This window comes from Theobroma cacao, chromosome 3, assembly GCF_053813885.1.
Source record: "Theobroma cacao isolate CCN51 chromosome 3, ASM5381388v1, whole genome shotgun sequence".
NCBI classification, from domain to species: Eukaryota; Viridiplantae; Streptophyta; class Magnoliopsida; order Malvales; family Malvaceae; genus Theobroma; species Theobroma cacao.
Window position 1 is genome coordinate 35147824 of NC_142641.1, and position 27664 is coordinate 35175487.

Consider the following 27664-nt stretch of genomic DNA (forward strand, 5'->3'; position numbering starts at 1 on the left):
ATATATATATATATATGTATCTCAAAAACAATTTATATAACTTGTCTGCAAAAGAAATTAAATTATAAACTGTATCTCGTCTTCAAAAAAATATTTCGTATCTAAAAGATTTACTTTTCTTTTAATTTTTTTTAAAGAAATAAAAAAATTTTATTATTTACTCAAACGAGAAAAACAAACACCAACTAAATCATTAACTAATAATTCCCTAGATTCATCAGGTGGGTTGTTATAAACTAAAAAACTCTCATCAATAGAAAAACCTCATTGGCTATAAAATCAACAATTTTATTGCCTTCCTTGTACACATGACGAATCAGGACGTCCCATTGGTGTTGAAGAAAACTATGGATGGCTTGAATTAGTTTTGAATTGGAACATGAATGACTCAAATGAGACGTGCAGCTAATTTTCTATCCATATACCTTAGTCCTCGATGTACTCCGCAGACTTATGCTCGGTAGGTTGTACAATTTCTAAGCCTCATTGCTTTGTTTTCTAATAATCGTTACTAATTAATTCTAGTGTCCAATAATCCTTGTTTTTATATATATATACTAATAGACTTAAATCCATTACCTCTGATAATAGTCCAATAAAACTTATATATAAAACCCAAAATAAAAAATACGTGTAAGACTTTAAGATTTCTCTACGATCCCAAATCCATATCATTTGAGTAATATTTTACTTGTAATTTCATTTAATCTAATATTATCATTTAATTTTTTAAATTAATTAAGAAACTTTATTTACCCATTAATTGTAATAATATCCATCAACACATTGCAATTGACCTCTGCAGAGAAGAGAATTATCGATGAGATCCCTTTCATTACAATCTTTACTAATTAGGCCTTTCACCATACCATATTTCTCATGAGATTTATGGATAAATAATTTTCACTATCACATCCAATTCATGTAATACTATTTCATGATTTTCATTTCGGTTGAATTTTAAAGAATACTTTTTTCTCAAAATGCTAATATATAATACTAATATAAATAATAGAGTAAAATACTCAAACACTTCTAAGTTTTGACTAAAAATACACAGAGCTCTATTAGTTTGAGAAATGAACATTTTGCCTCAAAAGAAAGTTTGCCGCTTGACATATAAGTCCAACTATTAGTTAAATGTTAAGATTAATGTTAATTTACTAACGTGGCAATATTTTTTTGAACAATTTTACCCTTAAATATGTCAAAAATTACAATACTAGATAAACCTTTATTCTTCATTTTATTATTTTTCATTTTAATTTTTTTACTTTCTTAAAAAAAAACTACTTACCTTGTCCAGCCAAATATGGCTGGAGAATCGCACTCCTTCAGGGGAGCACCGAAGCTCCCTTTTGAGGGAGATGTCTTGCTACCTCAGTGGAGCCCCAAAGCTCCTCTAGATCTAGCGCTCTTCGATGTCGAGGAGTGCGAGATTTGGCCAAAGGGTGGCTGATCGACGTAAGCGAGCATTAATCGGTCAAATTGTCTAAAAAAAAGAAAAAACTTAAGAAAAAGAGGAAAAGATATTTTAGTTTTTTTACTGTTTGGTTAATGGTGTTAAGATTTTTGATTCTAAATGTCTATTTTTCAAACTAATAAACTTCCATGTAATTTTGATCAAAACTTAAGAATATTTGAGTATTTTCTCTTAAATAATATAATTCTAAAATACCTTTTTAAAAACACACCAATTGGGCACTCAAGTATTTAGCTCATTGGTTGGTGCATGATCTCTGCTTAAAAAGTAGAGTTCGAATCCCCCTCTTCTAATTATATATATAAAAAAAAAAACACACCAATCAAATTTCTTAAGTTGAACAATCTTATGAAAATCTTTAAATATCTTTTTCAATAGAAAGTGGTGAATCATTTATCAAGCATCCAATATAATTTTTTTAGCATGTATATAACCCACTGTACCAAGCTAAAGCTTTTATATTCAACATCACCTAATGGTAACATCAAAGTCATATAGATACAAAATAAATTATATTGACTTTTCAAGTCTAAGAACAATCAATAAATTGTAATAAAATTCTTTTTAATTATTGACAATGATTGACTTATATGGAGTTTTTTAATTAAATCCTGTTCAATGTATGTGTATCATACAGTACACTCACTCATTTGCTTTAAAAATTACTACCCAAATGCTAGAATTAAACCATTTTATTTTTTTATAAAGCCATAACAAGTGTAAGCTTTAATAGTTTGTCACAGTTAGCCTAAAACAATTTTAACAAACAATGAACTAAAAAACTATAACCCCTGCTTACCATTAGCATAGTTTTTTACAATGTTAGCAAATAATTTATAGTCATATCCTATATGTCATAAATAAATAAAATACTTGTTAATATATATATATATATAATCAATAATTGATGTAATAATTATTTATCTAATAACTAATAAAATTGATTTTTAATGTCTGACAATGGGAGCACGTCCCAAAATATACGATCATATTCTATCTTCTCACTCTTCTCCATTACCGACTCAAGCATAGTAGAAAGTCACTGAAAAACCGTTGGCGTCCTCTTCTTCTTTCAGGTGTTTCGTTAGACTAACATTTGAAAAGCAGATATAAAAATGTGTACATAAATATTATTCTTTATTTAAATATGTATAAAATATTAAAAATATTTTAAACACATTATTATTGAGTCAACTCGTGGTGGTGAAGTCCCTTGACAGTGAGTTGAAGTTGAGTCTCCATGAGAGCTGTGGAGTAACTATGAAGGCAAACTCAAGTGCTCACGAGTAACTTGGCTCGTCGGGTATGATAAATTTCGGTGGAATTAATATGCAGGTCACTTCCATTTCAGAAGTAGAACCGAGAGGATGCAGCAAGAGTTCAAAATTTGATCAAGGAGGCCAGAGAGGTACCTGGCCACTATTCCGAAATTACATTCATAATCTTACAGCACAAACGGCATTCATAAATTATAGTATAGCTGTATAGCTGTCTGTATGTATACCGCTAGACATATTTCATGTTCAGTTCAAACGTCGCCCAACATAGATACTGCCATCAGGGCTTTTGCATGTTAATAGCATCACCAACCTTCTAAATCCCCTCCATCCACTTTTCCTCCCTAACCAGGCCCATGCTTCCCTGCTTTCAGTTAAATGAATCATTTCATCAAATGCAAGCCTCAATGGATTTTAACTCCCTCCCAACAAGATCTGGACACAAGACCCACGCTAGTGAATAATCTCCACCAACGTTTCAGCGGCCAGAACATCAAACAAAATTAATCAACCGTCAAATTTTGGGGTTTGGTTCCATGGAGAGATACAGACCAAAAATTTCTGTATGAAGATAGGAATGAAGAAAATAGATGCTTATGTTCAATCCCTCCGTTTTCGTTTCTCTTTCCTGGCTTCTGAATGTTCCCTCTCAGAACCATAACGGGATCTGCCGGCAGAGTCCCTATTTCTGTGCTTATGATGTTTTGAGTGTTTTCTGCTGCTACTAGACTTCTCCCGAGAGGATTTTTTCCATCTCCCTTTTGACCTAGAACGGTTGCGATCTCGATGATCAGTGGATGAATCACTACATGAATCACTGCTTCTATGACGATGCTGCCTAGAATGTTTTCTACTCCTTTCATCTTCTGATGAGGAACTGCTGCTCCAGTTTCTTTGTTGCCTGGAGGGTGATTTGGCTCTCCTATCCTCTTGAGCAAACTTTTCCACATTGACCTTATCAGATATGTTCTCGGACAAACCATCAGTATATTTGCTACTATATCTCAAAGAGCTGCCAGGAATGGATTCATTTTTTGAGGATTCACTATCCCGAGCAGTTTCTTGTCCAGGGTTTAGAGAAGTTCCACTGACAGCATTAGAAGTACAAGAAGTTCTACCTTCAACAAGAATGATTTTAGCATTTTCAGCATCACCGTTAGGTGTTTCTATCTGGGCAGGAATGCTGGCTTTATTTGTCGAATAGGGCGCATCAGGGGGAACCTCCAAGCCCAGTTCTTTTCCTAAGGATTCCAGAAAGTCACCTGCTATCAAACGATTTAGAGTTGTAGTTGCTGTTTCAATCTTCTTCTCTGGATCCCCCACTTTGTTGGTATTAGAGTCTTCCACATCATCATCAGAATCATCAGAAAAAATAGCCTGCAGAAATGAAGATCAATGCAACAGAATGAGTAGCATGTCCCAGTCACATCATGCCTTAGTGAGAAATAAACATTTCATATCAACAGAAATTTCACCATCGCCTCCGTCTGCACCCATCACTTGTCGGCACATGCACACTCTTTCGAAAAAAGAGTCTGGCACATGCATACAAGAAAAGCATTACAGTGAAGCAGGCAGGCTGTCCAAGTCATATCATGTAGTGATGATAAAATAAATGTATTATATGGGTTAGGCACATGCTTTAGTGGCACAAACAATATTGTATATCCATAGAAATAGCAGTGCAAAATCAACTCCCATTCAAGTAAAACAAAGTTTTCTAATCTACAAGAAAACTAAACATGAATCAAATGATGAGCAAGCAGCAAATTGATCTAACTATTTTCTTTTCAAAACACAAACAGCAAAAGTTATCCTGGTATCAGAAAGTTCAAATACTAAGGATATTATATTATTAAAAAGAGGCAGAACTGAACAAATGCATGTAAGAGATAACAATCACCACTAACTGTCCAAACTACCAAAGAACATGCATTCAAAGATTAAGCGCAGGTACAGAAAGGGCGATAAGATGCCCTATAGCAGAAGTCAGCACTTTGAGCCTGCTCATCTCTAACTAGTGAACTTAAGCTAAAACAAAGTTGTACGATACAATTTGTAGCATTCTGCTAGCTCTTCTGAACTCTAGATGCTGTCAGAGTAAACAATCATCCTCATTGCATTGAAATTCAATTTCAAAAGTCAGGAAAATTGAAGAGCTCCAAACAGAAAACCCAAAATAAATTATTTATGGATGACAAGAATGTCTAAAACATGAAGAAATTGAGGAACATGCGTCCATGTGCATGTGAAACCAACAGTACAAAATGATGACAAAGAACTTTTTAGTCCAAGATAAACAGTTAAAAGCCTCACTGATTAATTATAACGAGAAAGGACACAGAAAAATCGGGTCAGTTAGAAAAGAATGCTCTCTCCAAATTGTCAGGCTAACCATTACAAATTCCAATTCTAGTTTGTGTTATGGTTCAAGTGCTTATAAACAGGAGAGAAAATTAACTGACAAAAGAATTGAAACCAAATGTAAGTTCCAATTTCAAATGAAATGTGATCAACTTCACAAACATATTTTAACTGAACAAATAATACCTTATAGAGATCGACAGGCCTTTCAACATTTTCAACTTCAATTTCAATTTCCTTTTCAGCTACATCTCCAATTGTCTTATGAGCATCAGTTTGAGCAACAGGAAGATCTCTATTTGTAATAACATCTTCTAGTTTAGCACCTTGAACAGAATCTGGCATGAAAAGTAGAGAATCCATCTTACTTCTCATGCGTGGAGGTGGTGGTGGCTGCAAATGGAAATATTGTATTTTAGAACAGTGCAATGCTTTGAAAAAGATATGAAAGTTCTCATCCCCTCCTTCCAGAGAGTGCAGTAAGCAAGAAGATAAGCAAAACTCTAAGACAACTAAAACCAGCAGACATGACAGGTTTTATTTTTGGTGGGTGGGGACTAGGTAGAATGGAAGACAACACGATGCTTGTCCATGTATAAGCATGGTAATACACATAAAACCTTTCATAAACCTTTTTGAACTAATTTAGGCTTATAAAATGAAAACATCAGAACAGAAACAGGAATTTAGGATTACCTTCCCCATATGAGGATCAATGAGATCAAAGCGCTTGCATAAAATAGGTAAAGGTCGCCATTGGAACTCTGCCCTTCTTGGGTACATTTTCTTTGTCACCAAATCTTCAGCATGAGCGTCTTTAACTTGCTGTAAAATTTATTTAAAATCTCAAAATCCAACACAAAAGATTCAAAAACTGAAAACACACCACCTTATGATTACCTCTAGTCCACCAGAGGTAAACTGCATTCCAGTGGCTAAAAGGTCAAATGGCTGTGTAGAGATCATGCTTTCCTTTCCCCGTTTCGCTTTCTCTATTGCCTCAGCAGCTGCCTCAAAATCCAATCTCTCACGAGCACGAGCTGCTTCTGACATATTACTAGCTGCACTAGACCCTGTAGAACGAAGTCCTCCTTCGTACTTTTCCTTGAGAAATAGCTCAAACCTTTCTTGCTTTGCAGGATCATCTTTGAATGGTTTTGCAACTTCTGGCAACTCACTCTACAATAAACAGAGAATACAAGGAGGAATTCAACATTCTGTACAAACAATCAAGTTGAAGTGTGCAAAACAGGAAACTGAGGATAATATTGAGAAATATTACAGCATTAATAGAACAAGAAAATTTCAGATGCTTGACTTGCATGACTTTGAAAAAGAATATAAGCAGTACTTACAAATGATGCAGGATTTGTAAATGTATCTGATAGATTGAATTGGAGCTGAACAAATTCTCCAGAAGCAACAGATGAGCTTGGGGTCTCTTTCAAGCTTCTTTCCAAAGGTTTTTCTCCTAATAATTTGCCACGGCTCTCTGCCGTCATCTTCTGCACACTTGGTGAGAGTTTTCCATCCAATGACAGCTTGCCTTGATTGCCACGTTTCTGATGCTCCTCCCAGAGCTTCCTTGCATAATAATCATGCCCATTTCCTCCAGAAAGAAAACTAAACAATGGATTTGACTGATTCTTCTTTCTGGAAAGATCCTCGAATAATTTACCACACCGAGCTACTAATGTTGCAACCCCCTCAATTAAGAGTTTCAGATTATTATCATCAGGAGGAGGAACCACTGGGGGAGAGGGAACATCAAGCTTCTTGAGAGTCTCGAGAGAGCCAGGAAATTTATGGTGTGGCACAAAATCCTTTGGGATTAGAGGAGGATCAAACCTGAACAACAATTTCAAAAAAAAAAAACGAGATTAACAATTAAAGGAAAACAAAGCGAACTACAACAATTTGTTTATCTCTGATCTCCCAAGTATGCAAAACATGTAAGAAAATGAACTAGGTACGATGTACCTGCTGAATGACTCAAAATATTCATCTAAAAGAAAGTTGCACTACAAGCAGTTGAATGTACAATATATTAGGTGCCGCAAATATGTTTCCTAACACTTTACAAGAGTGCATATTTAAATCTCTTTTAGGTTTGTTGGTATTTCAATGTATGATGACATCAGTTAGATTTAAAAGCTAAAATTTATATCATTATACTTCCAGGTCTATGTTAATGATTGCAAATTTCTCTTTTACTGGCATGATTATCAATCAAGAATTGGCAGCTTTAAGAAACCAAAAGTTCCACCATTACGCTATTTAAAAAAATCCATCACTCTCCTATTTCTTTCTTGTTTAATTATTACTCTCACATTCTCTGTTTTCTGTTTGCTAAGCACTTCAGCTTTATCAATAGATTTCTTAATTTAGAAAAATCAACACACTTATCATATAAGCCTCAAAATTAACTTTTTTTAAAAACCATAATTCCACCTATTAAAAATACAAACAAACCGAGAGCTATCCCACCATAGAGAATTTCAATTAAAAACTCTGACCCACATAAACCAACACCACCCTGCCCCAAAAAAAAAAAAAGTAAAAAACAAAAACTTCTCGCCAATTTGATAAATGTCCTGCAGGAAACTGAGCAAAAATTAAACACTTCAAATATAGTAGCCCAAACACCCTTTTATTTGAAACCTTAACTTTACTGATCCACAATCAACAAACAAACTAAAGCTATCCCACCATAATTTCTTAAGTATTAATTTACAAACCCTGGCATGCACCACATCCCCAAACTTACTACCACAGGAGAGGATATATTAAATTAAGAATTTCCTCAATTTCTAATGTCCTATAAGAAATACAGATTGAACATTATTTCTCCAAATAAAAAAGGGAAGATCAAATTACAGATTCAAAACAATGAGACAAATGTGTCATCAAGCAATGCACCATCGACTACTTTACAATTACCTTTCTAACTGGTAGTCAGAAACTGATGCAACTTTGAAACCACGCAGAATACCCTGGTCCTTCGCAACCACCTTTTGTTTACTCTCTATGCTCAATCTTGACGGCTCTTCATCCTCTTCTACGTAAGTTTCTTGAAAGTCATAACCTAGATAACAGCTATAACCTTCAGCTTGAAACTTAAAATCAAACTGATAAACTCAGGATAAGTTGGCACATTAATGATAAAATTATTCACCCCTTGGACACAAGCAACTAATTGTCTGAAAACTTTTGGCGCTCCATGCTCTCCAATATAGAAGCTAAGGGCCAAAATTAGTTTAACAATATCAACAAACCAAACAATGAGGATACCTAATGAATCATAATACAGTTGGCATCTATGTCAAAAACATAAGCTGCGAGTAAAATACCAAATTTCATCACAACAGTAAACATAAGAAACATTCATCTATTAACAGAAACCCATAAGATCAGGATTTTCAAAAACTAAAACAAATCAATCACCAACAGCAAAAACGGAAAAGGAAGGTAATATCATGTACTGAGGAAAAAAAGGACAAGAGTTCTCTACTCCACTATTAGCCAATCTGACTGATTCTTCTTGATGGTAACACTAGCAATCAATTTTATTTTGTAGGAAGCAATAAACCTTGATGAATAATTCCAAGATGCATGTTCACAAAAGTAAAATACTAACCAGCAGCATAAATATCTTCATCTTCAGCATCAAATTCTTCAAGTGCACCAATTCCAAAACCAGGAGCAGCTTTTCCTGCTGGTAAATCTAAGCAAATTAGTTGAATCAACCTATATTAATGTAAATAACTCATGCAAGCAAGGTAAACTGGAGAAAGATAAAACAGAAAAAAAAACCCTGGCAAAGGACTTGAAAAGGCAGCTCATAAGACAATAGATCTTACACTTGGAACCAAAGGGACTATCTTTTATTGATATAGCTTTTCTGTACCCATGCTGCTTATTATTGGACAAGTGTGATCTTTTCTTTTCTGAAAGCATTTACAAATAAAAAAAAAAGGCAATAAGAATTAATGCTTCTGACAACAATACATAGTCGCTGCAAACAGGTGTCCTTCAGGAAATTACATACCCCTAAACTCAGGAGCATGCTTAAAAGGATCATATCCTAAACCATGCAAGTCCTGCTTTGGGTTGAGCACAAAAACCTGCAGCAAGGAAATTATAATGGTACAATAACTTAATTACCTTCTATGCATCACAAAAAACTGATTTCTCTATCTCTATCTCTCTTTGCCCATTCAAGCCCACAAAAGTAAGCAAATTGACACAGATTTTAGCCTCCAAAGCTTAAGTAGATCCTACCTGCAAATGCTAATACATATATGGACCATACTAAAACACACTACAAATTTTCTATTCCAATTTGACAAAAACATAAAATACCCTGCCACTTGTTCAACATTCACAGAAATGAAGCAAGTATTGATGAACCAGAAGCCACTGTTTTTGAGGTTTTTATAAAAAGAAACAACAAAACAACAACTCAATTACAAAGGTCATTCATGATTTGATTAAGGATCATAAAGATAAAAAAGAAAGACAATATCAATACTGAGATAATAATTTTGAGTAGCAAGGAGAAATTTCTCACAGGTAAGCTTTGAGAAGACTTAGCATCGTTAGTGGCAGGCTGCTCAGCCAAGCTCTCAGGCTGACCCTCAACAGGCTCATGATCAGGGTGTGATGCCTTTGTATCATCAGAAGCAAATGCTAGAAAAGCTTTTCTAGCTTCTCTACGAGCATCTATTAATGAAAAATATAAGATAAGAATAGTAATTCCCAAATTTAGTCACTTAAAATTAAAAATCGTCAGAGGAAAAGCATATAAAGATCCCCCATCCAGTAAATCTGTATATAACCGCAAAGTGAAAAGGATGTTCTACATAAAGAGGTTTCAATCGATAAATAGATTAGGATCTATTTTCTTTTCCCTTTGGTTTCTGGAAGTGTGAGGAAAAGCTGCTTATGATTGAAAAATAGTAACATTAAATTATCATAGAATGGTGGGCTAGGAAGCACAGACATAGACATGCAATACAGGTACATCACGATACAGACACACCACAACAATTTCTAAAAAAATTAACATGGGTACAACAGGACACTACAATTAAAAAATTATTTTTTAGATTTTTTTGTAAATATTGACACTTTTCATTAAAAAATAATCAATTTCTTCACAAAGCTTTCTTGTCATTCAAAATTCAATTAAAAAAAATGTATGTGAAAAGTATACCAAAAAGGGTAAAGATATGCAATGGAAAGGCCACGGGCCCATGACCATATTAAAATATTGCTATCTTTTTTGGGCTTCAAAAACTTGATTTTAATGAAGGGTTGATCTGGCTATTTTACTCTGATTAATGATTCCAAATTTGGGAAAGAAAATGCAGAGAAAAAATAAACCCTCCACCACATGTCCAGCCGTGTCTTGAATACGCCCAATTTTCATTTTTGGTGTGTCCTCATGTGTCCAACACATATCCTGCCGTGTCCAGGGTGTGTCCGACACCAATACGCAGGGGCACACGACATGTCTGTGCTTCATAGATAGTGGGTAGGTCTTAGTCTCTTAGATGTGTCTCCTAGTTGTATGTACAACGTAAAGCTTTCTTAAATCCATGCTGCCCAGTGAGCTAGAAATACACAAATAGCAAAAGACTCATCATGGGATGGGAAATCAAAGTACCATATAGTGAACTTGCATTCGATTCCTTAATAGCACGGCCATGTCGCCATCCCATTCTCAGCAGCAATTTTACACCTAATCAACAAAAGCAAGATGAAGCTCTAAGTTCATTAATCTCTAAACAGATAAACTACCTGGCAGTGAAGTATTTATAAATTCACAACAAACCAATAGACTCAGCAGCTGGAAGAACAAGTTCATCAGGAACAGGTCCAGGAATTGCAGATGGCCTGCAGAAAACACAGAGAACTAAATTAACAAAGCCAGAAAATCATAACTCAGCTGTCTGCAAGTGAAATACCCCAAGGAGCAAAAATCAACAAGTATAAAATTGGGCTATATAAAATGGCAAATTAAATTCTTTTATTTCATGCATGAAATACAAGTTGCACTAGCAACAAAAATCAACATTCCTTTTAAGATCACTTAATTAATTTTTAGAATATGGGTTTGTATTGAGAACCAGATTTCAAACAAATAAATAGGTGACAATTGCAGTTCAAGCTTCATATCTAATGCTACAAATATTGCTGATCAGGAGAAATGTATCACAAACACTTAACAGACCTTTGCTTTTGTTCCTTATCCGCTTGTTTTCGAGCATACTCAGCAGCTGTAAATCCAAATGTGTCAAATTGTGAAGATGTTCCCAAATACTGACCTTCCAATTCCTGAAATACAAAGAAAATGAGAAATCATAAGAGTGAATAAAAATTCTTATAATTTGAAACAAAAAACTAACAAATCACCTTACACAATCCCTAATCATCCACCTATAAGTGATAACCGATAGGACAATACACTGAAACTAATTCCTTTTCAAATGCCAACCATTGCTCGAAAGACAAAAAGTTATGAGGTAGAATTTTGAGTTTCTGTACATAATATTCTCATTATAGCCACATATAACAAAAGTAGGTGAAAACATTGAGTAGGTAATCTAAATGCAAGACTGCTTTAAAAGATTTCAATATAGGAAACAACACTTCATCCTTCAAATTCTGTTGTGATTTTACAAATTGTCTTGCGATGAAATATGATCTGCAACAAAGGCATCTCTGCCGGAAACTTTTGTTAACAAACGAACAGAACGGATATTTCAAAACATAACTGTTTAACTAGAAAGATGCCTAAGCCTTTTATATGAAGCAATTCTTGTATAATAATCATCAACTCTTTCCATATCGCAACAAATAAAAGATTTAACTAGTATTTTAGTGGACATTAGATAATATTAATAACCATGAGATCATGTCAGAGCTATGAAAATATATTAAGAAATGATACATTAAATAAAGATTTATTATAAGTGGGCCTATTGCATAGCAAAATGTGCATCAAATCTCTGGTACATCTACGGATGATAAAGACATTGCACCAGACATGAAACCATGTCAGAGCTGTGAAAATATATAAAGAGATGAAACTTTAAAGAAAGATCTATTATAAGTGGGCCTATTGTATAGAAAAATAAGCATCAAATCTCCGGCACACATATGGGATGATAAAGAAACTGCACAGCTTTAGACATGCAAATATAAAGGCAATATAAGAATAGAATATCTTCATAGAAAAATAAAGAATAATCATGAATATACATATATTCAATATCCATGGCACTACAAATTAATTGGACAAGATATTTCTATAGCTAAACTTCAAGATCAACATGGAGTTGGGAATTTCAGGTTCCAAAAAAAGGCATCAGGAAAATTTCAATTCTAAACCAGGATCCTAGAAGTGCAAGTGACTGAATGGAAAAAGATAAAGGAAATAAACAAGTAAGACCAAATTAAGTTTTGACTATAGAGCAAAATTCCTTGTCAAAACCAAACACACACTTAATCACTCCCATATTTGGTGAAAGAAAATTATAAAACGTGGGAAAATGAAATAGAACATACAGCTTTCTCATCTTCATCTAAAAAGTTGATAATGCTCTGTTGTTTGACTTCAGCTCTGTTCTTCCGCGATGATGTAAATGACTGTGGGGCCCAACCTGCAAATATGTTTCACAAACCATAAGGCATACTGAATTCCTTTAGCAAGTGAACGACAGCAGTCTAGTGAAAATGCATAAAGAGATATACCCTCTTTAGAGCCAACCGTATTGTAGTAACCAGCAGAAAATCCACCAGTAAACGCACCATGAAATCTTCTCCGTCCTTCTTCATCTCTAACCTGAACAAATATAATTCAAATACGATAAAAAAAAAAGTTTTTTCGGGTTTCGACTACAAATAATAAATAAACACATGATATGTTTTATCTACTGTATTATATCTATATTATAGAAGTGGCTCAGTTAGTGTCATGAGTTAAACAGACACCAACTCAGTTGGTAAATTACTCAAAATCTAAAGAAAATAATTAAAATAAACAAAACTAAGGATGCATCTGTCATTTCACCTTTCCTATGAATAAGGACTTCGGTACTTTTAAATTGATTTTAAATTTTTTAACTTATTTCAACATGCACATAAAAGAAAATTACTCATTTTCACTGTTGGGTAACCTCTTTTTCTCTTCCATTCACCATTTTCATCTCTACCACCCTGTGTTAGTGGATGTGCCAAAATGTAAGGTTCACAATATAAAAAAAAAAAAGGCCAAATTGATGGTAGCTGCTTTATTAGCTCATACAAAGCATGAAGAATATCTTTGATCAGAATAATTCATTTTGCTGTACTTGCACTGTAGCTAGTACGCAACCTAATAGCAATTGGCCCAATTCTCCTATACTTATTGAAACTATAAACCTTGGCATGATTGGACCTCCCAAAAAAACTGAACCAAAGTTTTCATGATTTATTTTACTTATCTATTATGATATTCAAAGAATCATTAGTATCGGAGCCACCTGAATAGAGATATGGAAAATTTCTTTTCTTTTTCAAAAGCGATTCCAAGACAAGTTGTTTAGAAAGAACTGCAAGAGAAGTGAAGCCTATCAAAGGCTCCCATTCATATCAAGGAACTGATTTAGATTCAAATAGTACCTAAAAAAACAAACAATATGCTTTGACTAGCTCAAGGATTCAAATTATACAAAGACACCGCCAATTGACAAATAGCAATTTTCTAAACAGAAAAATAGTAAACCAAACTTGGACAAAAAAAAACTAAGAAAATAAGAAAATGCAAGTTCCGTCGGCTTTCATTTCCCGTTTTCTTCATCTTCTTTTCCCCTAACTTTCTAGGCAACCAAACAGCGTTTAAAGGGACAATTTCTAGCTTAAAAAAAGAAAAACTAAACAGCACTCAACCTCGGATAGCTCTTTGAAAAGTTCAAATTTCTCACTCATAATCTCAGCCAAAAATAATAGAAAAGACAAAGAAAAAGAGGATGAAAGTTATACCTCTTGCTTCCAGGCAGGGAGCGAGCGGAGGTTGCCAGAAGCTTCGGCAACGGCTTTTTTCCGACGGTTGGTGATCTCTTCCTCACGCTCTATCGGTGTACCGAAGAACACGCAATCCTCCTCGTCTGAATCCATACCGTGACTGATTTTGTTTGAAATCACAGAGATTAAATGCTATCAAAAAATGACAGTTGTTTGATTAAAAAGGGGTTTGTTTTGGGTGAGAATTTTGGGGGCTTGCTGAATTCTTGAAAGCCCTTGCCGTAGTAGGATGGGGGGAAGAAGAGAAAAGGGAGAAGAGAGCGCTACCTGTTTTACTATTGTTACATGTGGGCTCAGGGCCTCAGGCCCTAAGGCTCTCAGGCCCTCAGGCCCGTCTCGTCCCAGTAATTCACGTAATTTTTCTTATTAAAATATATTTTATTTTAATATTTTAAATATATTAAATTAAATTGGACAAATCACATTTTATTTATGAATGAAATAATAATATCTTCGAGCTAAGCTTTGGACTTATAATGTGAAGCTCTAGCTAAACTTGAGTCGTATCTAGGTGGGCAACTCAATTATTGGACACGTCTAAGAAAATTAGAAAAACTAAACTCAATTATTTTCTTTTCCTTTTTCTCTTAACCATTTCAATTCTTCAATTTGATTGGATAATAAATCTCGCTTTCCTTCTATTAATAATATCAGCTTTTACTTGACGTACAATTTTGCATGTAACTCGAAACAAGCTATAATAATCCTTTATGCTCTATTTATTTATTTATATTTATAATCTATAATATATGATGTAAAGAAAAATGGTCATCAACATTTTATTGTTTAAGTGTGACTAACCATTGAGGTGGAGGAAGAGGGGTGACTATTTTAATTTTTTTTTATTTATATATATAAATAAAAAATTATAACTTTGACATCTCTAAATAAATTAAAAGAGCTGATTTAGAGTAGTGGTAAGAAATTTAATCTAAATTTTGAATGCTTAATTCAATCCTTTATAAGTCACTCAAATTTTGAAAATTTTGTTTGTTTTTTTCCCTAGTTCATCTAGGTTTAAGTTTTGGAATTATTTTTCTTTTTTTTTCTATTTTCTTTATATATTTAATTATTTAAGATTGATGGCATTGAACTTGATATCATACGAGATCTATATTTGCAAAGTGTTTCAACTTTCTAAGTGTTATGCCAATTAATGTTAAAGACAAAAAAATCAGTTGCATATTATCTCTTAGATCATTTAATTGCATATAAAATATGAATTGAAGTATTTTGAACTTGATAGTAGGTAAGATCCATATTTGCAAAGTGTTTCAACTCTCTCAATTTGCCAATTAATGTTAAAGACAGAAAAATCAATTGTATATCATTTCCTAATTCGATTAATTTGACTTATTTTAACTCTTTTAGTTTCTATAGCAATTACAAAAAGTTTGTGTAATAAGATGAAAAATGATTTTCTTTTTAGTTTACATTGAGAAAAAGATTGTCAAGATCATTGACACGGACTTTAGTGATGAAATTGAAAACATAAAAAAACATCAAGTATAACTTACGATACCTAATTTGAAAAATTAATCTTAATTTTTATTTTATTTTATATATATTTATATTAGTGAATCTAAAAATTTATATTTAAATTGTTAATAAAATTTTATATTATAATTTTATTTTATTTAAAAAATAAATTAATTTTTTATTTTGAATCGAATCATGGACCTGATTTATAACGTTTTATAATTACTCGCCACCCTTCAAATAAAATCCTGAATCAACCACTTACTAACCACTTGTTAAAAGAAAAAAGTGTGACTAACTGCTTGATTGAATCTATTTTTATTAATAAGATCATATACTTGACTTATATTCATTAAAAATGATAGATTTTAGTTTATTAAACAAATTCAAGTTCGAGAGTATAACTACACACAAAGATTAACGCCTTCGCGAAGCTTATTTAATAATGATATCAATTAATCATATATTATTTTATTTTATTCTTAAAAATTAACTTTAACTTTAACTTTGTATTTATTTTTATTTTTATTTTCTTTAGTCTTTTTAATTATTGAAATCGTTTCTTGCTTCTCAATATTTTCGGTGAAAACTAACTACAATTGTATTTGATCCAACATCACCAACTCTTTTGATTTTTTTTTTCATAATATCTTAAAAAGTCTCTAAATTATTTAAAAAAATTCAAATAAGTCATTATACTTTTATTATATTCAATTAAATATTTATATTTTTATTTTAAGTAAAATAAGCTTTTATATTTTTATTTTAAACCAAAAAAGCCCTTAGTAAGTCAAAATGACATTTGTCATTATATATTGTATGACATTGACATGACATATTAATATATCATAATCAATTATGATATAACATGCTTATATATCACAACTGATTTTAATATGACATGTTAATTTTGCATAATAACATAATTATTTGACATTTTTCACATTCTACATCAATATCGTACATCAATATCAAGTAGATATAAAATAACAAGTAATATTTTAATTAATAACAATTAATCAATCATTAACTGTAAGTGTTTATTTGATCCAAAATAAAAACATATAAGCTTAATTGAATGTAATACAATAATAAAAGCTTATTTGAATTTTTTTAAATAGTTTAAGAGTTTATTTGAGCATTGTGTTATTTTTTAAAATTAAAATAAATTAAAAAAATATAATCTCTAATAAAAACATACTAAAGGTATGAAAAAAAAAATTACAATCTACAATATTTCAAGACATCCCTTTGGGATAAGGTTAAAAGTAATCACATGAATTGTTAGCAGACAATCATATTGTAATAAATATAAAAAAATCAAATTAGGAGTAATTGTTAGAAAAAACAAATTAATAGTGATAATAGTAATTAAATGCTGTGTGAAATAATTCCAAAAGAAAGCAATGGAAGCAATGCAAATTTTATGATTATAAAGTTTTTATTGTGCTTGAGTTTATGCTAGCAAATGTATTTTTGGATGATAATATTCTTTTTGAATTGAATTTTCAACATTAAATAGTTATTTTTATATTTATTAAGTGAATAATTACAAATTCTTACTTAATTTATTTTGAATATGTATTAAATGTATAAGCTGTACAAATGAATATAATCATATGACTTTAATATATGAAATATTAGATTTTAGATTAAATGGCTCATCGGGTTAGTCATCAGTCCACTCTTATTCTTGCCATATTGGCATTTCGTCAAACACATTTATTAACAAACTTTATTTTCCCCATCGATCAAAGAAAAATTATGGAAAAAAAAGACAAAGGTAAAACCTTAAAAACCAAAAATGAAGAGGAGTTAAAGCCACAATCCTAAACGCGCTTAAAAACGGAGCTTCCAACACGCACCAACCACCAGATCCACTAATTGCGCGAATCTTAAAAGGCGCCTAAAGAAAGCGCGTCGAGATCCCTTCGCACACCCTGAATGTGTGTGTTTGTTTTTTTTCCTTGCCCTAATCGACTACGATCAGGAGCTACCTTTCTTACCGTGAAGCGCCGTGACCCTCTCTGGTAGCTCAATATATCAAGCATGTCCTTCCTCTTGATCTCCCCCTCGACTCAGATCACGAATCACTTAACTCGTTTAGCGTTTTTCCGTCCGTAGAAATATTCCCCCTTTGTCTAGACTCAGTAACTCGGTGAGTCAGTCGCCCCTTCCGATTTCCTCGCTCTGGCGTTTCAGATCTGTTTAATCGCTGTTGAATTTTGATTTTTTTCCTTTGTTTTGAAGAATTAAAATATGGAGCCGATGGATATCGTAGGGAAGTCGAAGGAGGACGCTTCGCTTCCTAAAGGTAATTTTTATTTTCCTCTATTTTTCGTTCTAAATATCTGTATTATTTATTCTAAATTATTCGGTTAATTTTTTGATGATATTTTATTTTTTCTCTGAAATCTTTTCCTCTTTTCATTTTTGGATTTTACTGTGTTCTAAATTTATGAAATTTAAGTAACACTTGAATTTGCTAGGGTTTCTATTAGCTTCTATCGAAATTAGCTAAAAATGGATAAATCTTAGCAGTTTCCTTACTTAATTTAGGGTTTAGGATTGCCTATATTAACTCTTATGCTTTGAATTTACTAAATAAGTGAATAAGTTGCCATTAAAAGATAGTTAGGTTTTTTCCGAAGTAAGCTACCAAAGGGTGGAAGTCTGTAGTAACCTCAATTCTATGAGGTTAGGCGACTATGATTAGATGAATTTAAGAAAGTGTTACTTGCATAGCACATCTTTCATTATGTGAAGGATGACTTTGTGAGATCTTTGAGCTTTTCGGGAGGAGTTGTCAATTTGAATGCTTTGTGTGTGAGGTGTCAACTCGCTTTCCAATTTTTTGAAAAAAGCAATTGTTGGTTGGTTGTTATATGTTTTTGTTTTCAAACTTCAAAGGAGGTTCAGGGCAAGAGCTTCTATGTGAGGGTTTGCATAGTGCTGGTTGAGGATTGTGATGGCTTTGAATATGAAGAAAGGAATTGATTTAAATGCTGCACAGGGCATCATTGAGTTGGGAAAGGGTGCAAGTGTTTGGACAAATGTACCTCAAACTGGTTGATGTCTTTGCCTTCCATGGTAAACTTGTGTTATATAGTGCAATGGAGTTTATGAGCTAATAATCAGGCTGTAATATTTTTAATACTTTACATGTTTCGCTTTTGCAGCAAGGATTTATGATCTTGTTTTTCTTTTGCTTTTTATTGTTATAAAAAGAGAAGGGGGTTGCAAACTTGTGTCTTAAACTAGCCAAAACCCTTCCTCATGCACATGCACATTATAGTCAAGAAATTGCCTTGCACCTAATTATTGTGGTTTACTTTTAATTTGTTTCATTGCTTTGTGATGCAAATTACATATATATATATATATATATATATTCCTTTTTGCAGCAACTATGACCAAAATTATAAAGGAGATGTTACCCCCAGATGTACGTGTTGCTAGAGATGCTCAAGATCTTTTAATCGAGTGTTGCGTAGGTGAGATAATAAGTTTAAATCTTTCTTCTCTTTTTAATCAGTATCAATTAATGTCACACATCCTTTCAAAAAAAAAAAAAAATTAATGTCACACACTGACACTAGGTTTTATGGCCTCCATGTATTCTTTTGATTGTTAACATGTCAAATTTCTTTCTAAGGTTTTTTATAAAGCTGAGTTGTTGATGTGTGTGTTAGTAATCACTTATTCATTATTCTTTTTCTGTGACTTCTTTTGATAGAACAAAGCTTTGTATTTGTATGTTAGTGTCGATTTATGTTATCCCAAACATATGAACTTTGAACTAAATTTTACCTTATCAATTCCAGTTGTCTCTATTAGGTCACTTTTGACCTATAAAGACCAAAGAATGAAATAAACAAATGCATTTTAATGTTGTAAATTCTACTTTCATCAGCCAAGTTTCATATTGTCTGAATGTGATGGAAAAGGGAAAGTTCTTCTCCCTGGTAATTTTTATTTTTCAGTGCCTATTGTGTTTGTGGCTAGTCAAGCCAGGTAGGAGACATTTGAGTAACTAGCCCTTTGTGTTTGTGGCTAGTCAAGCCAGGTAGGAGACATTTGAGTAACTAGCCCTTTTACAATAGTAATTGAGAAAGTTGAACCAATCAGCTTCCTATAAATGATCTTGCAATACTGTTTTCTTGTACTTGATCTAACCATACTAAGGATGCTACGTCCCTTGAACTGCACTTTGAGAAATATTCCAAGGTTCTTAATATTGTATCCTGTGAAAAGTTTCTTGGTCACTGATAAGCCTTTGAGGAAGTTTCCTGTAATATGGGCCTCTCCATTCATTTGAAAAATGCTTAATGAAATTTCTCAGCTTTTAGTGCTAGAAAGCCTCTAAAGTGCATTTACAGGATACCTGCTATCATTTCATGGCAGGAATAATTTTTAACTAAAGGGCTTGATGCCTGATTTCTATCTATCACTTAAAGCCCAGAGGTTTTAAAGCTCCCCATTATTTCTCAATTCTATGCCATGAATACCTTTGTTACTTTGGTATACCTTGAAATGTGCTTTAAGTTATCTGTTTGCAAGAACAAAGATTGCTATCCACCTTGTAGTTTGGTTTTATGACTCTTCAAGGATGTGCTGCAATTTACTCTCTACTCTAATTTATTTAAATGAAATGTAAGTATGAAAAGAAGATGGATGGTTTTTCATTTCAAAACATTTGCTTTTCAAATATGTGTAGAAGAGAAATATGGTATCTCTTATTTTAAATTTTAAAGTGGTTTCGAACCTGAGTTGAGATTCATATAATTGGTAATTAGCCTCGTATGGTCATGCTTCCAGTATTTGTTGTGTCATTGAAGATTTAGGTGGAAAAACTTTTGCTTGTTAGAGTGTTGTTTGGCAAGTTTATCGACCGTCTATATTCTCTTGTAATTTTTTACATCATTTGAACTTTACTGTCTCTGACTAGAATTCAATTGATAGTATTAAATTGTTTCTTGTAATTGATGAAAACTTTAAACCTTTTGCAGAGTTTATTAATCTTATTTCATCAGAGTCCAATGACGTTTGTAATAGAGAGGAGAAACGAACGATAGCACCTGAGCATGTACTTAAGGCTTTAGAGGTTCCTCTCTATCGCTTACTTTCTAGTTTTAATTTGGTTTTTTGAAGTGTGTTATTTTATTGTCTACTTCTTTGCTTTATTAGGATTTAGAAAGTAATGCCTTGTATAAGACTTTGCATATTCTGTTATAGTTAAGCAGTGTCTTTATGCTTGTAGGAACTTAGCCTGCTTCCTAGCTTAAGTAAATATAGATAGAATATTAAAACTGCTTTTACAATAAGAACTCAAGCACCATGTGGATATATTATTTATTTTTAATCCAGATATGAAGTGTCTAAGAAAGATATATTTTTTTTGTCACATCAAGCAATGCCTTTGCTGGCCCTCTCTCCTTTTTAAAGATATGGCCTTAAATTCTTCTACATATTTCTTTTTCCTTGGCACTTTGTGGAGTAATAGAGGTAGCTCTAAGAAGAAGTTTTGTAACCCTCCTTTGATGATTGAATTAGTTCATGCTGGAGATCTCTGTTCTTAACAACAATGATCCATAATTTGCCATTGGTTACCGTTGTGCACTCTACTGCCTTGCATTTAGTTTGATTATAACATGTTTTAATTGAAAGAACGCAGAAAAGATTTACATGTTCTATGTTTGTAGTAAAACTTTATGCATGCATGTGATTTGTCAGGTTCTTGGGTTTGGAGAGTACATTGAAGAGGTATATGCTGCATATGAGCAACACAAGATTGAGACCATGGTAATTGTTTGTCTTCTTGCTCCTTGTTTGCACTGGGAAACTGGATTGTGATGGTTTGTTTAAAAAATGAGATTGTGCAGCTTGTTCCATCTCGGCCCCCCTTATTCTTTCTTTTTTTTTTTTTAACTTTTTTTTTTTCAAAAAGGACGTTAGTGGAGGCAAAATTTTTTTCCTGGTTATTGACCAAGAAGTTGGAAAATCTTGTGCTACCATTTTTCTGTTGGAGTTTTGTTTTCATTGCCATACAACTGGTTTATTGAATTAATACAATACAATAGAATACTTCATTTTGAATTAGGTTCAGTAACAGAAGCACATCCCAACAGAATTCACTGATAGTATTCTTGAAATGCTTTTCAGCAGGACTCTTTGAAAGGTGGCAAATGGAGCAATGGAGCAGAGATGACTGAGGAAGAAGCAGTGGCAGAGCAGCAGAGGATGTTTGCTGAGGCACGAGCGAGAATGAATGGTGGGGCGGTTGCCCCCAAGCAACCGGATCCTGACCCAAGTTTAGAGAGCTAGCCTTCTAGGAGTTATTTTCATTTATCATAGGCAAGCATCCTTGACTCTTCCGATAGGGCTTCTAAATTCTAATCTCGTATATTATGTACAAAAATGCCATTGGTTAGTGCAGCACTTGCCTATGTGGATATTTGTACTTTTTTCATCTATGGATGCTGTCTGTAACTGAAAATGTAATGTAATTAGTGAGAGTTTGTTCAATTACATATGTGTCTGTATATTAATCAAATCAAATCAAATCAAATCAAATGTTTGTGCTGACGTAACAAAGGCAAGCAGGCAGAGCATCTGACTTAGAATGGCTGCAATGCTATCGCTATGTGTCTCAATTCCCAAATTCTCTACTGCAATAATCAAAATGAAGCCACACTTGGGTGGAGAGGGTGCAGCAAGCTAGTGATGTGTCAATTCCTGTTGCGACATGTACAAAAGGGGGAATGTGATGTCCAACAGACAATGAGGTGTCAGTTCGTGGGTTGGTGAAATGTTGACTATTCGCCCAACACTAGGGGGTGAGAATTCAGTATTCAATAATCAAGGTGAAGGGGCTCTGTTTTTCTGAGGCCAACATGTCCCAGGTGCTCCTTTGCGCTACAGGACAGTGGGCTTTAGAACAAACCAACGATGTGCCGTGGCTTGTGACCCTGCCTCGAAACTTATGGCTTCGTTTCTGCTTTGTGTTACCTTTGGCTGACTGCCATCCCTTTGCTGCTTTTGGATTCTAGTCAAAAGAGTCAGTCAAGGAAAATCCTTCTCTCTCTGCCCCACCAAGAAAGTGAAATAACACACATATTGTCCCCTTAGATTCTTTTCCTTTCTTTTCTTTTCTTTTCTTTTCTTTTCTAGTTTTTCATACTACTGCATACTTCACACTGCATACTCTTTCTCTTTCCACTTCCTCAATCAGCTGGTGGGGCAGCCTGTGTTTCTTTTGTCAGGATTCTCTTGCATTACACCAGAGGACTAGAAACAAAGAATTAAATTGAAAGCCCCACAAATCAGTAAAAGATAAGAAACCAGAATCTCTCTCTCTCTCCTCCTCTCTTCTCTTCACACCATCTTTAAGGGGAGCTGCCCTTTCCCCCATTAATTTTGTAATTTCTCCCTTCACAACTAGCCAGTTATGGCAAGAATCTCTCAAGACTCCTCCAAAAGACACTTCCACTGGACTAAAAAGGTTGGAACTGAAGATGATGATGAAGCTCCAACCTTCAAGTCCTCTTCAAACTCCAATGAGGAAGACAAAAAGGAAAACCTTAAGAGCCATGTTGCTATGCCAACACCAAGGAAGAAGCTTCCAGCAGTTGCCGTTGCCAGGCTTCGATCTGTTCTTACAGCTTTTGGAAAGAACCGTTCAAGCCTGCCCTTTGGTCTCGGACCCCGAGTGGTAGGTACCCTTTTCGGTTATAGGCGTGGCCATGTTCACTTTGCTTTTCAGAAAGATCCCAATTCCCCACCAGCTTTCCTTGTTGAACTTGCCACACCAATTAGTGGATTGGTTCGAGAAATGGCATCCGGGTTGGTCAGGATTGCTCTGGAGTGTGATAAAGAGAAAGAAGAAGAGAAAAAGGCAGTGAGATTACTAGAGGAGCCCGTCTGGAGGACGTATTGCAATGGAAAGAAATGTGGTTTTGCAACAAGGAGGGAATGTGGTGCTAAAGAATGGAAGATTCTGAAAGCTGTGGAGCCAATTTCAATGGGAGCAGGGGTTTTGCCAGGTAGTGGAGCTGAGGCTGGTGCTGATGGTGAACTCATGTATATGAGGGCTAAGTTTGAGAGAATTGTTGGGTCTAGAGATTCTGAAGCTTTCTACATGATGAATCCTGATAGCAATGGAACTCCTGAGCTTAGTATCTATTTGCTTAGAGTCTGAAGAAGTTGCCATGGAATGTCCGAGCTAACTTCCTTTTCTGTGCGTTTTGACTTTTTAAGGGGTATACTGGTGATATTTGTCTTATTACTCTTTAGAGCCATGGAAATGGACTCTGGTGTCTTCCAGGTTTTTTCGTCCTTTTTTTTTTCGTTCTTTTTTTGGGAGAAATAGGAAGTGGGTTTTTACTTTTATTGTATTCTGTTAGCTTAGGTGGATGGGCAATACATTATAACATGATGCTAGGTGGGGGTCTTGAAGGTGTATATGTATAGTTTTCTTCTTCAACCTTTATTAAGTAATGAGACATTGAGCCTAGTGCAATCAATGATTATCTTTTGCATTTTTAGTTCATTTCATTTTTTTCTATGTATCAAAACAGCCGACTAACTGTGGAATTTTCTTTCGACATAGTAGTAAATGACCCTGAGGGGGATACTCAGTTTTAAAACAAAAGCTTTTTCCTTTCCTTCCTACACTAGTTTTCTTTCTTGGCAAAATTTATCTTTCTCCTGGTAGCACTTGCCCACTTGAGAATGTATACATCCCCACTTGAACCATCTAATTCTTAATCCAACATTCTAGAAACCCCTCAGCCTCAGATGGGTCTAGAACATAATTATGTAAGTGTTATTTTTTTTAAAAAAAAAATTTGAGTGACAAAATTTGAAGAAAAACCCAGAGCGTCTTCTTAAATTTGACTCCATTACTGAAGTTGCACTAATGCAATTCATGATGGAAACACTACCAAGGAATTCTTAACTTAGAGCAAATGGAAAGTGCAAAAAAAAAAAAAATCAATGTAGATCAAATGATTGGGTGCACATCTTTTATTCATGTGGTTAATTCATGTGGTCAAAGAGCTAAAAGTTTTTGAATAGGCTATCTCATTAATTTCCTTTGGTGTTTAATTTGTGGAATAGCTAATAACATCAATGTAGATCAAATGATTGGTGCCATCTTTATTCTGGTGGATTATGCAAATGATTGTTCATGATTTATCTTGGGGATTTCTTCTCTCTCTCAAGGGGAAGAAAAGGGTTGATCAATGATAAGTTCAATGTCTTCCCCTTTCTTCTTTAACACTTCCTTTCCCTGTTTAGTTATGATTCTTTGACAATTGCTTTGAGTTTATACATGTATGCAAGCAGCAGCCATACATACATAGAAATAAATTGTTTGAAATTCCAGCATTTGGTCTAAAGATGCAAGATGTCCAAATTCCCAATCATTGCTTTTGGGTGCACAATTCTGTGCGGATTGATCCCTAGAATATTTATTAAAGCCTAATCATAGAAGTCATCAAAAGCAAAATATTTTACACACCAAAAAAAAAAAAACCAAAACAAAAATAAAAACCCAATTCCTGACAGAAGAATGGCCTTTTCCCCTATATGTTGACTGCTTTTCACTTTTTTGATTTCCTGCCGGTTTTTACAAACTTCACTCTTACATGTTGTACAGTTTGTGGACCTTTTGTAGTTTCACCACTCAAAGTACATCCCCCACAAAGTCCAGTTCACATGAAATCATCTCAAATCCCATCTTAGCAGATATTCTTTACAATGGGTATTCATTTTTATCATCAAATATGTGTTAAGGAGTTTGAATTTGAAGGCCAGGATAATTATCCAACTTTTTTTTTTCTCTTCTTTAGTCCCAAAAAGGGCTATGTTGTTCCACTATACCCTTCTCCTAGTTTCATGGCTTTCATACCCGAGCAAAGAAAGGAAGAAAGAAAAGAAAAAGGAGGCCAGTAGCAGCCCCCCATAGGGGCATTTTCCCACAGTGGGATGTGGGTTACAGCTAGGAGCAGAAAAACAAATCCGTTAAGATTACACGCACAGAAATCGAGGGTGTGGTGTTGTTTTTATTTTTGATCATCTACTCATCATTCTTCAAAAGATTCAAAAGTTGCTTGCTGCACTTTAAGTTTGGCCACTCTTTGCTTTGCTTTACACCATTATTACTCCATTGAATGCAGACTTATAGCCTAAAGTTTTGCCCCCATCGCACAGTTTGTGCAGCCTATATACTAAGCCAACTTGATCCTCAGCTTTGCATTATTTTTCCCTTTTTGCGGCTTTTCTATAATTGTGCTACATTGTTGCAGGCTATGTACCAATGCTAGTTAAGCTCAAATAGAGGATGGAGGTTGGACAATCGACTTGTGGAGATCCCTATCCAACCTCACAAGGCATTATTCATTTTTATTCGAAAGACTCCCATTTTTAGTACAAGTTTTATTTGATGGGCGAGGCATGCGCCCGTAGTATTACACTTACACAAGTGATAACCAGAAGCAATAATGGAGTAAATAAAGGAAAAAAATACAATGGGGTCTGAGGGTTTACTAATTTTACAGAAGAAAACAAGTAAAATGACAGATGGGGAAGAGCAGGCGTGATCTCCTCAGGTGCCAAGACAATATATTTTTGACAAAAGTAGTTGTCTTGTATGCAATGGAAAAGCAGACACTTCGTGTCATTTTCCGGAGGAAAAATGCGGATGAAATGTCCATATTTGTGGGGAAAGCACGACAATAATGTCCCAAGGGCATTTCCCTAGCTGCTTCTTCCCCAACACCAAGCTGCCTAGTTGGAAAAACGAAGTTTGTTGCAAAAGCAAGATTAGTGGTGGGGAAGATCATCAAAATGATGAGCTCAATTAATGAATTCCATAGCCATAGCCAATAGGTGAGGTTAATTAATTAGTGGATTTTTACATATCCCAACGTCTACCACATTTTCATGATACCATAAGGAACAAAAAGTTTTATCAAGTGACATCCATAATTTTCTTATTCCTCATGATGTTTTCTTGCTTTTTAACCCCGTCATGACGTTTTCATGTAAAATTTTGGACAGTAAACTATACCTGTCTGAGTATGCATTTAGCTTGCTTATTAATTAGCAAGTGCAAGTATTCTTACTTAGACTTGCTAAGTATGATTAATATATATGATCTACAACTAATATATACAAATGAAGCCACATCTTAGCCATAATTTCTCATGAAACTCCTGCATGCTTGAGATTATCTTCTGGTACAGTGATTTTGGTCACATTGTCCTTAATACGTCCCTGGGTAATGTGGTCAAGAACACTGATCTTTGACCTTGGCAAACAGAAGGAAGCGTGCTCCAGGCGGAGGTTTTATGAGCAAATCCGCAAGTTGATCTCTTTTTGGAATGGAAACATGACATACTTGGAGCTATTTTTTATCAACTTTTATCTCTCAAAAAACAGGGAAAACAAATCCATAGCTGTGTGCTTCATGCGGGAGTGAAGAGATAAGATTAGAACAAACATTCGGAGGTAATCCAAGATTGGTCTCCAACCTTACAACCTTTCTTTGAGGAATGACATTCTCAAGATTTGTGGGAATGTGACGTCTACAATAAGAAAATGAAAGTCATCTTTCACTAATCAAATGCAAGAATACCCTAAACCCACAAATTAAATATTTAAATTTCTAAGAAAATGATTCACTTTCCTACTCCCAAACGGGTCATAACAAAAACTGGTAAGGATAGTCCTTGCATAAGCAAAAAGTTTTTGTCACAAAAGGCTACATTCTTCGATCACATGTCCTAAATATCAAGTGCATTTACCACTGAGGAAGCCACTGCGATTAATGAAAATAAACAACATTTAATTTGTTCATCAATTGGATGTCAATGACCAAATTTTAATCAGTTATCCGTCTAATTAATGTGGCTTTAAATAATTATAAATGGATCCAGATAAGTTTTGGATAGTAAAATTAATATCAAACACAATTTTCTATAAGATTTAG

The 27664-nt window shown here is 34.0% G+C and overlaps 3 protein-coding genes across 5 annotated transcripts; 2 read left to right on the forward strand and 1 right to left on the reverse strand.

Moving 5' to 3' along the window:
- Window positions 1–2789: 2789 nt before the first annotated feature.
- On the reverse strand, window positions 2790–14422 carry TGH (SWAP (Suppressor-of-White-APricot)/surp domain-containing protein). The gene is made up of 16 exons (XM_007037691.3): window positions 14152–14422; window positions 12883–12973; window positions 12697–12791; window positions 11360–11463; window positions 10961–11022; window positions 10793–10867; window positions 9695–9846; window positions 9173–9248; window positions 8985–9071; window positions 8762–8839; window positions 8065–8209; window positions 6480–6972; window positions 6025–6303; window positions 5821–5949; window positions 5311–5517; window positions 2790–4137 (listed from the first exon to the last, which is right to left on the reverse strand). Exons 1-16 carry the CDS (start codon window positions 14284–14286, stop codon window positions 3361–3363), a joined length of 2985 nt encoding a protein of 994 aa, XP_007037753.3. The 5' UTR covers window positions 14287–14422; the 3' UTR covers window positions 2790–3360.
- A 3131-nt stretch (window positions 14423–17553) lies between these two features.
- NF-YB13 (nuclear factor Y, subunit B13) lies at window positions 17554–22200 on the forward strand. 3 transcript variants are annotated; one of them, XM_018118073.2, is made up of 6 exons: window positions 17554–17830; window positions 17923–17986; window positions 19077–19166; window positions 20682–20776; window positions 21406–21474; window positions 21838–22200. In XM_018118073.2, the coding sequence occupies exons 2-6, from the start codon at window positions 17932–17934 to the stop codon at window positions 21994–21996; spliced, it is 468 nt and encodes a 155-aa protein (XP_017973562.1). In that variant the 5' UTR covers window positions 17554–17830; window positions 17923–17931; the 3' UTR covers window positions 21997–22200. The 3 variants fall into 3 exon arrangements, with proteins under 3 accessions (XP_017973562.1, XP_017973563.1, XP_007037755.2); XM_007037693.3 differs by having other exon boundaries at window positions 17563–17830; window positions 21835–22200; XM_018118074.2 differs by lacking the exon at window positions 19077–19166 and having other exon boundaries at window positions 17557–17830; window positions 21835–22200.
- A 140-nt stretch (window positions 22201–22340) lies between these two features.
- On the forward strand, window positions 22341–24200 carry LOC18604966 (MIZU-KUSSEI-like protein (Protein of unknown function, DUF617)). The gene has a single exon (XM_007037694.3). It carries the CDS (start codon window positions 23120–23122, stop codon window positions 23867–23869), a length of 750 nt encoding a protein of 249 aa, XP_007037756.1. The 5' UTR covers window positions 22341–23119; the 3' UTR covers window positions 23870–24200.
- The last annotated feature ends 3464 nt before the right edge of the window (window positions 24201–27664 follow it).